We start from the raw sequence: 17,581 nt of genomic DNA, 5'->3' as shown, positions 1-17,581 counted from the left end.
TGAATTCTCATGTTTCCATGCACCTAGGATCATAGTAATTCAGGAATAGTCCAACACATTAATATTTGTGTCTTTCATCTGGAAAGAAAAAAAGAAAAAAGATGGCAACCAGACCTGGGATTTTACCATAATAGGAAACTCTCCAGTGAGGAAAATCCTGCTACAAAATGCTAACTATTCCATTCTCTGCAACTTGGAATCTTAGAGTTACAAATATTCACTAATGTACTCCACTCTATATTTGACCAATACACTGGAATTTAATACGACTACTGACGTACTTAATCTCATCTATTGTTGCTTTACCTCTTATTTATTCAATAATCCAGTTGCATAACAGTGTAAAATGAGTATTCTGAATAGAATACTGTCTCCATAACGTTATAGAGTAGGCTGCTAAACAACATGAAACTTAATTCTAGTTTATTTGAATGGAAGTTAAAAGACTACAAAAATAAATTTTATCTTCCTACTATAAACAAAGTTAACATATCTAAAAATTAGGAAAATTAGAGTCATGAAAAATTAATCCATTAGCCATATAACTTCTTCATTCTAAAAGTTTTAGAAGATGGAGTAAATTTGGCTATTTTATCTTAGTCTAAAACTGGAAGATTGGATTAAATTTGCAGAAAGATTGAGCAAATAAAACATTAAACAAACCTACTTTGCATTGAGCAGATAGATAAAGCACTGGGCCTTGAGTCAGGAAGATCTGAGTTCAAATTCAGCCCTAGATATTTTCTAGTTATATGGTCCTAGGGAAGTTAATGAATCTCTACCTTAAATTTCCTCAATCATGGTATAAAGCTAATAATGGATACTGCTTCCCATGTTGTTGTGAGGAACAAATGAGTTATTTGTAAATCATTTAGCATAGTGTCTGGCACATAATGGGTTCTTAATAGATACTTGTTCCCTTTTCCCCTTCTCTAGACTTTTTTTGATAGCCAGAATGAATAATTGCCAAATTACTAGGGACCCTTTTTTTGTGAAATCTGTGGTGTATGCTTATATGTATACATACACACAAGTATGTATATATGAATTATTTGCTTATTTGTTTATGGACTAGGTCTCTAGATCTCACTCAGTCTAGAAGTACAGCAGCCACTAATCCACAACTGATTAACTGAATCTTTGACCTGCTCTGTCTCAGATCTGCTTTGTTTGCTCCTCCTTAATTCTGTTGGTGACCTCAGGACTCACAGACACCCTAATATGCTTTAAGCCTATTGTTGTTATTGTTTTGGGCCTTTGCTCTTGAAGAGGACCATGCCATCATAACAATCAAATGAATTGAATTTAAGTGAGGGGGGCTCTGCTAAGTCATCAGTCTCATTTTCTCCTCTGGAGTCATCATTGGTCCACAGTGGCCAGATATGAATCAGGCCAACTGGAGATGACTCTGGATTCAAAAAAAGCCTATCACAACTTAAAAGCTCCCAAACTCAAATTCTCCATCAGTCTCAATTTCCCTAGTAATAGGGATGACAGGTATTTGCCACCTCCTACATCTTCCCAACCCCCTTTCATTTAAAAAAAATAAATAACAGCATATTTTCTTTGTAGTTGACTATATCTCCTTAAATTTTAATCCTGACTTGAAAGAACATATTTTACAATAAACCTTAGTAGCGAAGACAAAAGATGTTATTTTTTAAACTATTTTTTTCATATTAATTTTACATTTTTTTCTTTTGTTTTTCAGCACAAAATCTTGCACATTTTCATGGCTACACAGATGAGACTCAGAGGAAATTAGGCTAGACTTAAAATATCACGTAACATATTCCAACTGGCATTAAAGTCAGTATAATAGATTCCTTATGATTCCTGCCACCAAAATTCATTGATCTAGAGGCCATCAAAATTAGTAAAATTGACCTGTGGTGAGAGAGAAAGGGTTAATTTTCAACATTTGAACATGTAACTTGGAGATTATAAATCAAAAGTCATTAACTTACATATTAATTTAGAAAAACATCCCAACTTTACTTATTTGGTTTTCAAAGTTTAGTTTATATAATCATTCAGCACGGGAACACATTTGTATGAGTTTTGATTCTTTTAATTCTTGATTTTTAATCAAGAGCTTATAATACTACATTCATATATATACACATATGTACATATATAGATGCACACACATTTATATATGTATATACTTTTTGTTACTTTTTTAATTTTTTCAAGTCAATGGGGTTAAGTGATTTGCCCAAGATCACATAGCTAGGTAATTATTAAATGCTTGAGGTCAGATTTTAACTCAGGTCCCCTGAATCCAAGACCAGTGTTCTCTCCACCGTGCCACCTACCTGCCCCTTATATATACCTGCAAATTTAACTATAAATTTTAATTTAACATTTATTTTCCCCAATTACTTGTAAAAACAATTTTTGACATTTTAAAAAAATTTTGAGCTCTAAATTCTCTTTCTCCATCCCTCCTCATTGAGAAGGTAAATATAGGCTATACATGTGTCATGCAAAACATTTGCCCATGTTAGTTAGCTTGTGAAAGAAAAACAAAGATCAAAAGAAATCCAGAAAAAAGTTCATTGCATTGCTGAAATTAGCTAAGTCATTCACAACTGATCATACAGTATTGTTATTATATACACTGATCTCCTGGTATTGCTCACTTCATTTTGCATCAGTTCATGTAAGTCTTTCCAGGTTTTTCTGAAAGCATCTTACTCATCATTTATTATGACATAATAATAATCTATCACAAACCTAATCAAATTCTGTTTCTCAAATTATGGGTATCTCTTCACTTTCCAAATCCTTCCCACTGCTTTGTGTTTAACTAGGTTTATACTCATGCATATATCTTTTTTTTTTTGCTTTTTAATAGCTTTAGGATACACACCTAGTAGTAGTATTGCTGGGTCAAAGGTTATTTATAGCTTTATAGCTTTTGGGAATAGTAAAATTCTTCAAATATTAAAAACTATACAGAGAAATGTATCATCCTCTTAAATGCCTACAGTACCATCCTTGTATTTAGAAAACATTTAACTAATATGATTCCAGTAGTTTCTTGAGCTAAGAGATTGATTTCATTTTCACCTTTGAGTATCACTTGAACTTCCCCAAAATGAGAGAATTACTGGAGGACAAAGTACTAGCTTGTCTTAATCTTATAAACTTCTATGTATTTATACATCTGCAGTGATAAGTGAGTCAAACAAACATTTATTGATCTCTTTTATATTCCAGATAATGAATTTATTGTTATTCATTCCTGTCCAACTTTTCATGATCCCATTTGGGGTTTTCTTGGCAAAGATAATGGAGTGCTTTGCCTTTTCCTTCTTCAGTTCATTTTGTAAGTGAGGAAACGAAGGCAAACAGAATTAAGTGACTTGTCCTTGGTCACGTAGCTTTTAAATGACTGAGGCCAGATTTGAACTCAAAGAAGTGAGTCTTCCTGATTTCAGGCCCAGCACTCCATCTACTGTACCACCTAGCTACCCCAGATAATCAATTAGGCACTGGGAATACAGAGACAAACACATTAAAGAATCATTGCCCTCAGAGTTTTCTGTATGAAAAAAATTTATATAGTGATACACACACATTTTATATATATATATATGTATGTATGTATGTATGTATGTATGTATGTATGTATATGCATATATCTATGCACAGGTAGATCCAGGACAGACAGTTAAGGAGGAATCACTCTTGTACTTGGGTTGTGGGAACTGGAAGGGCTTTGTGGGACTTGAGGTGCATTTAGAAGGGTTTCATGTGATACTGAATGCAAAGTGAGAGGGGGCAATGAAGATGTGATGGGACACAGGAAAGACAATGTGGCTGGACTGTAGAGTGCACATAGAAATTACTTTATAATGTACTGCAAAGATAGAGTAATAATAGATTGTGGGGGGCTTTAAAAAGTCAAACAAATGCAAAAGGGAGCTACTGGAATGGAGTAGGGGAGTATCATGGTGAGATGTACAATTGACTCTGGCAGCTTTGCAGTTGGATGAGATGAAATTGGTGTTGCAAGTAGGAGCAAGTAAGAAGTGATGAGGATCTTACTTAAGGGCTCAGCTTCAAATGATGTTACAGAGAAGAAAAGGCAACTGATGGACTACCCATAGAGACATTGGAAAGTGTCGTTACAGTGCGGGCTTTGGGGTACCTGTTTATTATTATTATTATTATATTATTATTATTATATATAGTAGTATTAATATGTGTATATATATATATAGTAATATTTGCAAGGCAATGGGGTGAAGTGACTTGCCCAAGGTCACACAGCTAAGTTATCAAGTGTCTGGGATCGAATCTGAACTCAGGTCCTCCTTACTCCAAGGGCTGGTGGTCTATCCATTGTGCCACCTAGCTGCCCCGTACCTATTTATTGATTATTATTATTGTTGTTGTTATTATTATTAGAGATTTTATTTGAGTTTTACAGTTTTCCCCATCTTACTCCCCCCCCCCCCCCCCCAAGCAATTTTTCGGTCTTTACTTTGTTTCCATGCTTATTATTTATTATTGCAGTGACAAAGAGATGATTTTTAAAATCCACGCTTCACTTTGTGCTTTTTTTTTTTTTTTTTTTTAACAGTTAATGCTCATTTGTTCCAGAAATATTTCCTGAAACCCTGCTCTGGCCTCGGTGTTGTCGGATTCTTAAAACATCTCGGGACCGCAAAGTGGGTAAGATTGATGACCGAGCCTGGGAAAGAAGGATTCACAAGTTTATTTTGGATCGTTATCTCGGATCTAACCTTTTCTCCTTCGTCTGGAAGCGTCTGGAGGTATCTCCCGTCGGGGAACGGGGGGCGGGAAGGAGGGATGGAGAAGGATGCGGGGAAGGAGAAGGATGGCAAAGGGGAAAGACGAGAGAGGGGGCAGAGGCCGGGAGAGCCGGCAGACGGTGCCCGGGCAGAGCCCAGCCGTTTCACCGTTACTATGGAGATGGAGGCACTAGACGGGACGATTTCCTTGGGCAAGGGGGATTCTCTGGGAGAGGGCGGCCGCATCCCCTCACCCCCGGCTCCTTCTCCTGGGCGAGACGCGGAGAAAGCGGCATCTGGGACCAGGTCTTTAGAGTCTGGGGGGATGGCACCCGGCGGGGACAGCGGGCGGTGGTCCCTTCTGCATTTGAATGAAACGGCCTTCCCGGGTCCGAGGGGCAGGGGCAGGGAGGGCAGGGCCGTGTGCAGTGGGGAGGGGGCTTACGCGCCCCGAGGCTATTGAGGCGGGGGAGCCGCCCTAGTCACTGTGACCCGTGGTGGAGATACCGTAAGACCCTCCCCCAAGGCTGGCAGCTGCCTCACCCCACCTTGGGGGCAACACCATCCTCCCCTTGGCTAGGGAAGCGCCATCACCTTCCCGCTTTGGGTAAGGTTGGCACCCCGCCGGGGACGTTCGCTCGCCTTTCTGGGCATCCCTCTCCGGTGTCCGCTGCAGCTTGGACTGGCTTTGGGGGCGGAGGGAGGAGAAGAATGGGGGGCCCTATGCAGGCTGGGCTTTCACCCCTGCGCTTTTATCCCTCCCTTATGCCTCCTGGCAGTGGCGGGAGCGGGGAGAAGAAGAATTGGGTTACCCGCCCCCTTCCCCCTTTTAATAACTGCCCCCCACTTCCAGCCCCTTTCCCCATATAGTCGAGAAAAGGCCCCTTTCTGAAAGAACCCCTAAATCTGGACTGCGAGGGTCCCCGAATGAGCGTTTTAATTGACTGATCCAAATCCCTTTCCTCCCCCCGCAACCCACAGAGACCATCATTAGGATGCCAGGAACAGAATCCAGTGATTCATGATTTATGATTCCAGCTTGCTTTAGTGCTAAAATCACTGGGAAGTATGATCAGCTCTACAAACGAACTGGAGTTTTCCACAGAAGAAATTCCAAATGAATTATCAATATCCAAACTAACTTCCCTGACAAATTCGGAGGACCTGATATGCAAAGACAAAAATGTGTTATGTTTAACGGAAAAAAATGGCTATCAGGACACTGTTTATATAAAGGCAGCGAATATTTTTCAGGGCATTAAAATTGAGAAGGCACCCGACAAAGTCTTGATCAGGTATGGCAGTGAACCAGTGCTGACCTTGCCGGATTTTGAAGATGAAAATTCCCAGCGATTGTCCTATGAACTAGCTTTCAGTGCTCTAAAATGTAAGTAGAAACAGGATTTTAAGGTGGTGGAGAAAAATAGATAATTTTAGGATTTTAGGGGGCGTACATTTTATTCTTTGAATTTCAAAGCTTGCTCCTGGGTCAGTTTGCAAGTTTTGAAGAGAATTCTTGGCTGTTCCACTGAAACTAGAAATAGGGGACCATTTGACAGGGAGGATAGCTTTCTTGTGAAATAAGTTTGTTTTTTAAAATATTGTTTACTTGCCTGGAGTGTATTTCTCCCATTAACCTGCATTTTTGTATTATTCCTAATCCTATTTGTGAATTTCTAATGCTAGGCAGTCTAATACATGGTTTAGCTATAAAGTAGACTAAAAATTAAAATTAAGTAATTCACCTATCCCAATGAAAGTTTTCCCCTTCTGAGAAAGCTCAAAATGTAAACAAAAGATAGATATATATGTATGTGTGTGTACATAGATTCCTATACATATATCTGCCATCTATTCATATAATACTGCATTTTTTTGGGTAACATCCTTTTTTTTGTGGAATGGTCTTAGAAAGTATTCTTTTAAAATATCAATGTATTCAAATGTTTATTCTTCAATTGTGAATTTGATTTCCAGAATGCTAAATTTCTAGAACCAGGCAGGTCTGGTTGGCTTGTATTAAGAGGGGAAATATGATTACAAAGGTAGTAAAATTGGTTTTTGAGACTTGCAAATTGATATTCCAAAAATATTTTGAGCAATGATAATATTGTTGGAATAAATTAAAAACTAATTATTGAAGGATCCTCAGATCTGCTATGTTTATTTTTTAGAAAATCAGTCATATTATATATTATTATTACTCTGAATATTTTTGAAGACATTGATGGTTCTATTTCCTTAATCTTAAAACTATGTTAATCGTATTGGTTATTCAAGCATGAACAAATAGTTTTAGTTGTCTACAGAGACAATGAAACACAAATTTGAATAAATGAAATTTTGATAAAATTTTCATAGGAAAAATGTTAAGGCATTTATTTTAGCAAGCAAACTTGCCATTAGTTTTTATTTCCTATCATATATCTAAAGCTTATCTCTTTCTTCTTAAATCTTCCATAACTCTTTTTCTCCATTTTAGTTTTCCTCAATGTTTATTTGTGGACAAGATGTGGAATGATTTATAGTAGTTAGATTTATCTCTGGTTCAGTGCCACAGGGATCCTTCCTTGATCCTATGCCCTATAACATTTGCAGGTGACACTTAAGAATGTTGAACAGGTTGGGTGACAGGTTAAAAAAATTATTCAACATTAACCAAGTCTACAATGAAATTTATTGGGTATGTGGAGAATCTGCTCAACATTATGGTAAGATAGTCTTGAATCTCACTTGACAGGGAAACTCTGAATCTTAATGACTCTTTGCTAAGGTGTGAACAGATCTTATCCTGGATAGTATCTTTAACACCACATGGAAATTTTTTGCAAAGGTTTACAGATCAGAAGTTGTAGGGCAGTGACATAATTATCAAGATAATTAATATAACTCATGAGAAAGTCAATATCTTTGGATGTGGAATTTTAAAAGAGGTGTAGAGTTGAAAAACTGAAAAAGGGGAGTGGGAACTTAGATGGAGTGACTGAGGAACTATTTGAAAACTTGGACTCAGTTCCTTGGTGGAGGATTCTGTAGGGATGATTTGGAGGAACTATTCACCTAGCCTCAGGAATGGCACAAAGGCAGTGACAGAGTGATGGAAGTGTGAGGCAACTAGGACTGTATGGTTGATATGGTGTTGGACCTCAGAAATTTTCTAGCTGGGTGGCCCTGGGTAAGTTATCGTTCAGTCTTTTTCCTCTAATGTAAAATGGGGATAATAATAGAACCTGCTTCAGAGGGCTATTATGAGAATCAGATTAAGCAATCTATGTTAAGTGCTTTGTGAACCTTAAAACCGTGATGATTACTACCATTTTTTAAAGTCCTGGATCTGAGGAATAAGGGCTAGCCATGATTTAGAACAACATATCTAGATCTTATTCTTGACTAGTGCTGTGATTTATGTAGCATGTGGAGGTCCAGGAAAGGATATTAACTGTCTAGTAACAATGTGTAATTATTAAGAGAGTGACAACCTCAAATATGGGCAGTCTTTGGGAACCTATGAGAAGTGTAGACCCCTAGAGAGGAAGGAGAGTTGTTGTGTTGTGGATTTGATTATGTCTTTGCAGTTTTTTTGATGGGTTAAATAAAGCCCGTGTAATAGACTATTTTATTAGCCTGGATGCTTACATGTGATCCTCTTTTATTTTATTTTTACAATTATATGCAAAGATAGCTTTCAACATTCATCTTCTGTAAGCTTTTGAGTTCTACATTTTTCTGCCATTCTCTCTTCCCTGCCCCCTCTCCGTGGCAGCCAGCGATTTGATAAAAGATGCACATATACAGTCATGTTTAACATATTTCATTTTAGTGAGCTTGCATATGATCTAATAATTTTTCCCTTTCTGTTGATACCAAGTCAAAAGGCAAAATTATTATTATTATTATCAGGGTTAAAAACTCTAGTTATTTGTGTAAGAAGTCCCCAAAATTGAACCTGTTCCTTTTAAAAGCAGAGATATGCTGGACCATAGGTCATAGGGATAAATGTGAATCATGGATTCAGAAAACTAAATTTTAAAATGGGTGGTGGACAAAGCTTGGTTAGACATCATTTGTTTTTAATAGGTTGTAAGCTCAGCATGAGCCAAGGGTATGATGTGGCAACCAGGAAAGCTAATATTATCTTAGGCTCAATTGAAAAGCAGTTTCTAGGAATAGATATTCTGCTCTATTTAGACCACATCTATCTGGAGTGTTGTGTTCACTTCTGGGTTCTGCCATATTTTAGGAAGGAAATTAATAAATTGAGTAATAAGGAAGGCAAACAAGAGTGTGAAGACGTTTGGATATAATGATATTAATAGAGGAGTAGATGAAAAAACTGCGCATCTTTAAAGAAGATGAGGCTTAGGGTGGGAGAACATCATAACTATCTCCATGTCTTTGAAGGGCTGTCATATGGAATTATTAGATAAGTTTAGAACTATTAGGCAATTCTGGCCTTAGATGGAAGAGCTGGGAGAAATGGCAGGAAATTAAAGAGAAGCAGATTTTGGCTTTAATTTATTCTGAACTTAAACACTAAAAAAAGAGGGCAACAGGATACAAAAGAACATTCTGTGTGAAACTGTGAGTCTATTTCATATTGTTTACTTTTCAAAAAGTATATAATAAATTATACATGTTATTTTCAAAACTATTCTGCTTGTTTGTGCTTTTTTTTCAACTTTACATTTTACAAAATATTATAATGGACCTCTTTTTTTTATAATCACTGTTGCTAATCCTTCCTCTCCCTACCATCCTTCCTCCAAATAAAAATCAAGAGGAAAATAAAAGCCTATCCAACATAAAAAGCATAATCAAGTAAGAAGAATCCATGTTAAAAATATTTTTTCCCCACATTTTTTACCCATCACCTCAAGAGTCAGGAGGTGAGGAACTTGCTTCATCATAGGTTTTTCTGCAGACATAGTAGATCATTGCCTTGATCAGTTTTAAGCTTTTCAAGGTGGTTTTTTGGTACAAGGTTGCTGGCCCTGTAGAAATTGTTCTCCTAGAACATTGTAACATTAACAGCAACATTGGGAGATGATCAGCTATGATGGAATCACCACCTCTGACAGTTCAGTGATCAAAGATAAACCTGAGAGAACTGTTATAGAAAATACCATCCACATCCAGAGAAAAACTATGGAGCCTGAATGCAAAGCAAAACATACTATGTTGACTTTTTAAAACTTCTTATGTTTTTTCTTCCTTATGCCCCCCCCCCCACCTTAGTTCTAATTCTTCTATAACAACATGACTAAAACTGAAATATATTAAACACAATTGTACATGTACTACCTATATCAGATTGCTCGCTGCCCTGGGGATTGGGGAGGGAAGGGAGGGTGGTTGAAAAATGTAAAGCTTGCAAAAGAGATGAATGTTAAAAACTATCTTTGCATGTGATTGAAAAAATAAAAAAAAATTGATCACATCTACAAATGTTTTATACAGACCTCTGTTCTGCTCCTGGCATTTTTCCTGTAATTGTTAGGTAGCAAACACCATATTGACTGTTTGTAGAGCCTTTCTGAAGCCTGACTTACAGGGAGGTGACTGTCTTCCAGATGAAGGATTAGGACTCTGTGGCAAGAATCTTGACAGCAATGACTTAAGAGAGAAACACTCATGTAATTGTCACAGAATCTATTCCTTCTACCTTTATAGAGCTGGATAGTGTAAACTTCCTCATGCCATATAACCTTTACATTTTTAGTCAACTTTTATGTGAGAAATGGACTCTCCACCTTGTAAATCTCAGCATGACAGAATCAGCACCAGGTGCTTTGCCACATGAAAGAAGCCTAATGGCATTCAAAATCTCTTCAGTTGGAACTTCAGCTAGAGATGGATTGACTTCAACTGGACATAAAATGGACAATGGCTTCTATCAGTATGTGGAACTGTTCAGTCCATCTCTCTAGGATCATATCCCTATCACTAAGCAATTTGACTCTATCAGCACTGAGATGCACCATTTGTCTTTGGCCCATAAAGAACCTTAGTGCATCATGAAATCACTTTGGATTGTTTCCACATAAAACTGAATTTCATCTGCCTTCTTACTGAATCAAGAATCTTGCATCTCTCTAAGCTTCACTTAGGCTTTTTTTTTTAGGTTTTTTTGCAAGGCAGACGGGGTTAAGTGGCTTGCCCAAGGCCACACAGCTAGGTAATTAAGTGTCTGAGACTGGATTTGAACCCAGGTACTCCTGACTCCAGGGCCAGTGCTTTATCCACTACACCACCTAGCCGCCCCTATACTTTACTTTTGATGGAATTAAATGCTACCTTCCTAGAAATGAATAAACTGATAAACTGCTGATAAACACTGTGGAGTTCTTGTTTTTCATGTAGTAGCTTATATATTTCCCCATCATTTTCATCAAGCTAGTCTTGACATTTGTGTTCTGTCCCAGATGAGCAAATTGCAGTGCTGTATACCAAATCTCTGAAAGTTGTCCCCTCCTTTTCTGCTCCACTGTTGCCAGTTGTCTGTTGGCCCAAGTTTGCCTCCAAGTTAACAACAAACTGTCCCCACTCAGAGAAGCACTCTTAATTTCTTGTCATGAACTTTTATGGTACTTATTTTGTCTTGGGGCTGATGCTTCAGTTGACTGTGAATATTTAGCTTGAAGAGGATTAGTCTGGGATCAGTCCAGCACTCTGCACCACACATTGCCTTTATCACTCTCACATCCCATCTGTCTCTTCTCTTATGATCACATAGTCTAATAGTTGCTAATGTTTGCAATGAGAGTACATCCAGGAAGTTTAGGTAAATGGAAAACAGTGTTTGTGATGAGAATGTCATGAGATGTGCAAGTCTTCAGTAGTAGTTGACCATTGCTGTTGCTGTATCCAACTTAATTCCCTCCAAGATTTCCCTGCCATGTCTGGCAGTCTGAGCCTACTCTAGCATTAAAGTCACTCAGAATTATAAGTTTATCTTTTTTTGATACATTGATGATAAGGGTCTCCAGGTTTTCATAAAATTTTTCTTTGGTTTCATCAGAGTTCATTATGTTGGGAACCCAGATATGGATTTTGGTGACCATGGCGTTTTCTTGCAAGTGGCAATTGCATTGTCATGAGTCTATTGTTCACTCTTTGATGGGCATACGAGTTTATTGACTAAATTAGTTTTGATTGCAAAACCTACTCTAGCTTCACTGTGCTCCCCATCATTGTGTGGCCATTCCAGAAAATTGTGTATCCAACTATGAATTCAATAAGCTGACCTTCATTTACCAGCCTTATTTCACCCAGGACTGCTATTTGGATAGGATACCTGCTGAATTCTCTCGCAACAAAAACTGTTTTTTTTCAACTATTGAATTTTGTGTTTTCTATGAGAGTGTGCACATTTCATGTACTGATGATGAGTAGCATCATCTTTGAAGATGACTTCACAACCATGGAGGCTCACCTGGATTCTGAAGGGTCTGTTCCTTTGCTATGTGTGAGAGCACAGACATGGAGAAGGTAGTGAAGGTTAAGGAAAAGGATTTGCATTTTGAGACATCCTTTGGAGTCTGGAGAGTACCTGGATTTCTTGGGAGAGGAATAGGGGATAACACCTAGTTTATGAGCCTGGTGACTGAGAGGAAGGTGATACCCCTAACAATAATAAAGAAGTTAGGCATCAACAAGAATTTGGTTGAGGGAGATAGTAAGCTCAGTTTTGAACATGTAAGATGTCTATAGAGTATCCAATTCTAGTTGTCCAGTAGGCAATTGGAGTTGCAAGACTGGAGATCAGGTGAGAAGTTAAGGTTGGGTAGGAGATCTGAAAATTATTTGCACAGAGATGGTAATTGAATCTACAGGAATTGGTGAGATCATTAAATGAAAAAGAATAGAAGGAGAAGAGGACACTCAGCAGAGATTGTTGGATATACCATCATGGTCAGTGGGCATCACCTGGATGAAGATCCAGCAAAAGAAACCAAGAGGGTGAGTTCACCAGGAAAACCATAAGAGAACAATAATGAAAATGTAGGGAGAAGAGAGTTACCAAATATAAGAATATGGTTGACCATGTCAAAGATTGCAAGATTGATGAGGATTGATTATTGGTAATTAATTAATTATGAATTACTAGACCAATTCAGAAAAGAGTTCTGGGGCCAAGTTTAATAGGATATTAGAATTTTGAAGCTACCTCAATTAGAGATTTTTGACCAGTCATTATTCAAAGCAGTAGAATTTGAATTTCAAAGTATTTCAGTATTCAAAGTATGACTACTAATTATATACAATATCCTCTACAAGAGGTTATTTTGACTCCTTAAAGACCTCTACTCAAGACAACTGATTCAATATTTTGGACAGCTCTAACTGTTTTTAAGAAAGTTTCTTGCCCCTCACCCCTTTGATTAGACATCTGTTCTTCCATAACATCCAGCTATCAGTTCCAGTATTTCCTTTTGCAGCGAGGCAAAACAAGTCTGATTCTTCTTTCACTTTAATATTACTTCAAAATATCTGACCTAAAGCAAGCAGGAATATGTGTATGTATAAAATATAACATTATAATGTGAATTCAAAAGGAGGTAGATTTGATTATTTTTGATATTTATTATCTATCTGATTATGGGCAAGTTATTAAACTTCTCTGAGTATAGTTTTCTTATCTGTAAAATGGCAAATATGAATGTGTTTGTGTGTGTGTGTGTGTGTGTGTGTATGTAAACCAATTTCCAATTTGAGTTGAGGATCAAATGAGAATTTGTATTGAGTCTTTTAAAAAAATTATTTTCATTGAAAGGCACATGTATATTTTTATATTTGCATTTATATTTTTAAGTTATAAAATTTCATCCACCCTCTCTTCCCTTAGCGGCAAACAGGTTAGCATTGTACATACATATTTTGATGAATATGTTTACAGATTAGTAATTTTCAGTGTGAGGAATTAGGATTAAGGGAAAGAGATACATAAGAGATCATTTTTATAAAGTATTCATTAGATTTGATAGGTGTGGTTTTTTTCCTGTGTGTTTTCTTTTGTTTTGTTTTTCTTCCTCTGGTTGGGGATAATACAGTTGTCCCAGCTCTCTGGACTGCTGAGAGGAGTTACTTCCATTAAGGTTGTTCATCTCATAATGTTGTTGATGTGTACATTGTTCTTTTGGCTCTACTCCCTTCACTCAGCATCAGATCCCCTAAATCATTCCAAGCTTCTCTAGAGTCCGACCATTTATGGCTTCTTATAGAACAATAATATTCCATAGTATTCATGTACCATACATTCCCCCAACTGATGGGCATCCTCTCAATTTCCAATCCTTTGCCACTACAAAAAGAGCCGCTATGAATATTTTCAAACATGTAGGACTTTCCCCATTTTTTAAATAATTTCTTATGGATATAGTCCTAGAATTGGAATTGCTGGATGAATGAACAATTTTATTGATCTCTGGGCATAGTTCCATATTGCTCTTCTGAATGGTTGGATCCATGCATCAATGCATCAATGTCTCACTCCTCCCACAACCTCTCCCACATTGATCATCATCCCTTTTTCTCTCTTTGGCCAAACTGATAGGTGTGTGATGATACTTCATGGTTGGTTTAATTTGCATTTCTATAATGATTTGGAGCATCTTTTCATATGATTATATACAGCTTTAATTTCTTGATTTGAAAACTGTCTGTTCATATCATTTGACCATTTATCAATTGGGGAAAGACTTGTGACCTTATAAATCTGATGCAATTCTTTATATATTTTAGAAATGAGACCTTTATTGGAACTCCTAGTTGGGACTATTGTTTCCCAGCTTTTTGCTTTCCTTTTTATTTTGGCAGCATTGATTTTATTAGTACAAAACATTTTAGTTTAATATAGTCAAAATCATACATTTTGCAGTTTATAATGTGCTCTAATTCTTGTTTGGTCATAAATTTATCCTCTTTCCATAGATCTGATAGAGTATTTCTTGGTCTATTACTTTATCTATGGTATTATTCTTTAAGTCTAAATCCTGTACCAATTTTGACCTTATTGTGGTATAAGGTGTGAGATGTTTTTGCATACTATTTTCCAGTTTTCCCAACAATTTTTGTCAAATAGTGAATTTTTATTCCCAGAAGGTGATGTCTTTGGGTTTGCCAAATAGTAGATTGCTGTAGTCATTTACTGCTACTTCTTTTGTACCTGTCCTAATCCACTGCTCCATTACTCTATTTCTTAACCAGTACCAGGCAGTTTTGATGACTGCTGCTTTATTAGCATACATTTAGATCTGGTAGATCTAGGCCACCTTTGTTTACATTTTTTCCCCCATCAGTTCCCTTGTTATTCTTGCCCTTTTGTTGCTCCAGATGAATTTTGTTACTACTTTTTCTAGCTCAGTAAGGTAGTTATTTGGTATTTTGATTGGTAAGGCACTGAATAAGTAATTTAATTTTGGTAAAATTGTCATTTTTATTATATTAGCTTGACCTAACCATGAGCATTTGACATTTTCCCAGTTATTTAGATCTGACTTTATTTGGGTGAGAAGTGCTTTATAATTGTGTTAATATAGTTTCTGGGTTTGTCTTGGGAGGTAGATTCCCAAGTATTTAATGTTGTTTATAGTCATTTTATTTTATTTTTTATTAGTTTTATTAGTTTTATTTTATTATTTTTTTCCCAAGGCAATGGGGTTAAGTGTCTTGCCCAAGGCCACACAGCTAGGTAATTATTAAGTGTCTGAGGCCAGATTTGAACTCAGGTACTCCTGACTCCAGGGCGGGTACTCTATCCACTGCACCACCTAGCAGTCCCTGTAGACATTTTAAATGGAATTTCTCTTTCTATCTCTTGTTCTTGGGATTTGTTGTTCACATATATAGAAATGCTGATGATATATGTGGGTTTATTTTATATGCTACTACTTTGCTGAATTTGTTAACTGTTTCATGGAGTTTTTAAGATTATTTTCTTACATTTTCTAGGTATAACATCATATCATCTGCAAAGAGTGAAAGTTTTGCTTCCTCATTGCCAATTATGATTCCTTCAATTTCTTTTTCTTCTCTTATTGCTGCTGCTAGCATTTCTAATACCATGTTGCATAGTAATGGTGATAATGGGCATCCTTGTTTCACCCCTGATTTTATTGGAAATGCTCCAAATTTATTCCCATTACATTTAATATTTTTTGAAGCTTTTATTTTTTTATAAGGCAATGGGGTTAAGTGGCTTGCCCAAGGCCACACAGCTAGGTAATTTTTAAGTGTCTGAGGCCAGATTTGAACTCAGGTCCTCCTGACTCCAGGGCTGGTGCTCTATCCACTGTGCCACCTAGCTGCCCCTTGAAGTTTTTAGATAGATACTATTTATTATTTTAGGGAAAACTCCATTTATTTCTAAACTTTCTAGTGTTTTTAATAGGATGGATGTTGTATTTTATCAAAGGCTTTTTCAGCAACTATTGAGATAATTATGAGATGTGTTTATGTTGAGTGTTTTCCTCATGTTGAACCATCCCTGCCTACCTGGTATAACTCCTTCCTAATGATGGTATATTATCCTAGTAATAACTTGCTTTATAGTTTCATTGTTAAACTTTTATTTAAGATTTTTGTATCAATATTCATTAGGGAGATTGGTCTATAATTTTCTTTGTCTGCTTTGGTTCTTCCTGGTTTAGGTTATCAGTACCATGGTGGTGTCATAATAGGAGCTTGGCAGAACTCCTTCCTCTCCTATTTTTTAAAATAGCTTATGTAGAAGAGGAATTAATTGTTCCTTAAATGTTTGGTAAATTTATTTGTTTATTATTTTAAAGTCTTTTTTTTTATGTAAGGCAATGAGGTTAAATGACTTGCCCAAGGTCACACAGATAGACAATTATTAAGTGTCTGAGGCTAGATTTGAACTCAGATCCTCCTGATTCCAGGGCTGCTGCTCTATCCATTACACCACCTAGATACCCCTCTTAGAGAGTTTATTGATTGTTTCTTAAATTTCTTTTTCTGAAATGGGATTATTAATTTTATTTTCTCTTCTGTTAATTGGGGCAGTTTATATTTTTGTAAATATTCATCCATTTCACTTGGGTTATCCAATTTATTAGCATACAGTTCAGCAAAGTAACTCCAAATTATCTCTTTAATTTCCTTCTCATTGGTGGTTAGTTTACCCTTTTTACTTTTGATACTGGTTATTTGGTTATCTTCTTTCTTTTTTTTTTTAAAGAAATGTTTGTCTATGTTATTACCTTTTTCATAGAACCAACTCTTAGTTTTATTTATGGGATTGATGGTTTTCTTGTTTTCCATTTTATTAATCTCTCCCTTGATTTTCAGAATTTCTAATTTGGTATTTAATTGGGGATCTTTAATTTTCTCTATTCTAGTTCTTTTAGTTGCATACCCAATTCATTGATCTCTTTATTTTATTCATATAGGAATTTAGAGATACAAAGTTTCCCCTCAAAACTGCCTTGACTGCACCCCCATAAATTTTGATATGATGTCTCATTATCATTTTCTAGAATAGAATTATTGATTATTTCTATTATTTGCTGTTTGATCCACCCTTTATTTAAGATAAAGTTATTTAATTTCCAATTAGTTCTTGGTTTATTTTTCCATGGCCCCTTATTACATGTAATATTTATTGTCTCATGGTCTGAAAAGTATGTATTTATTATTTTTGTCTTTTTGCATTTGATTATAAGGTTTTTATGCCCTAGTACATGGTCAATTTTAGTGTAGATGCAATGTACTGCCAAGAAAAAAGGTTTATTCTTTTCTATCCTCATTAAGTTTTCTCCAGAGGTCTATCATATCTAAGTTTTCCAAAATTCATTGAC

The 17,581-nt window shown here is 36.3% G+C and overlaps 1 protein-coding gene across 7 annotated transcripts in view; it reads left to right on the top strand.

The window, feature by feature from the left end:
• The window catches only part of NSUN7 (NOP2/Sun RNA methyltransferase family member 7), a 258,982-nt gene that overhangs the window by 107,458 nt on the left and 133,943 nt on the right, over window positions 1-17,581 (top strand). For 2 of the 7 annotated variants that reach the window (XM_074229564.1, XM_074229562.1), the window contains exons 1-2: window positions 5,226-5,373; window positions 5,748-6,153. In XM_074229564.1, the coding sequence (XP_074085665.1) occupies window positions 5,835-6,153 (319 nt within the window). In that variant the 5' untranslated portion in view covers window positions 5,226-5,373; window positions 5,748-5,834. Of the gene's footprint in view, window positions 1-4,594; window positions 4,788-4,950; window positions 5,073-5,225; window positions 5,374-5,747; window positions 6,154-17,581 lie in introns of those variants that run through there. The other 5 variants (XM_074229568.1, XM_074229567.1, XM_074229565.1 and 2 more) reach the window with 4 other exon arrangements.

Source organism: Macrotis lagotis, chromosome 3 (genome assembly GCF_037893015.1).
Source record: "Macrotis lagotis isolate mMagLag1 chromosome 3, bilby.v1.9.chrom.fasta, whole genome shotgun sequence".
Lineage (NCBI taxonomy): Eukaryota > Metazoa > Chordata > Mammalia > Peramelemorphia > Peramelidae > Macrotis > Macrotis lagotis.
The sequence above is the reverse complement of the archived record's forward strand: the minus strand, read 5'-3'. Positions and strand labels throughout refer to the sequence as shown.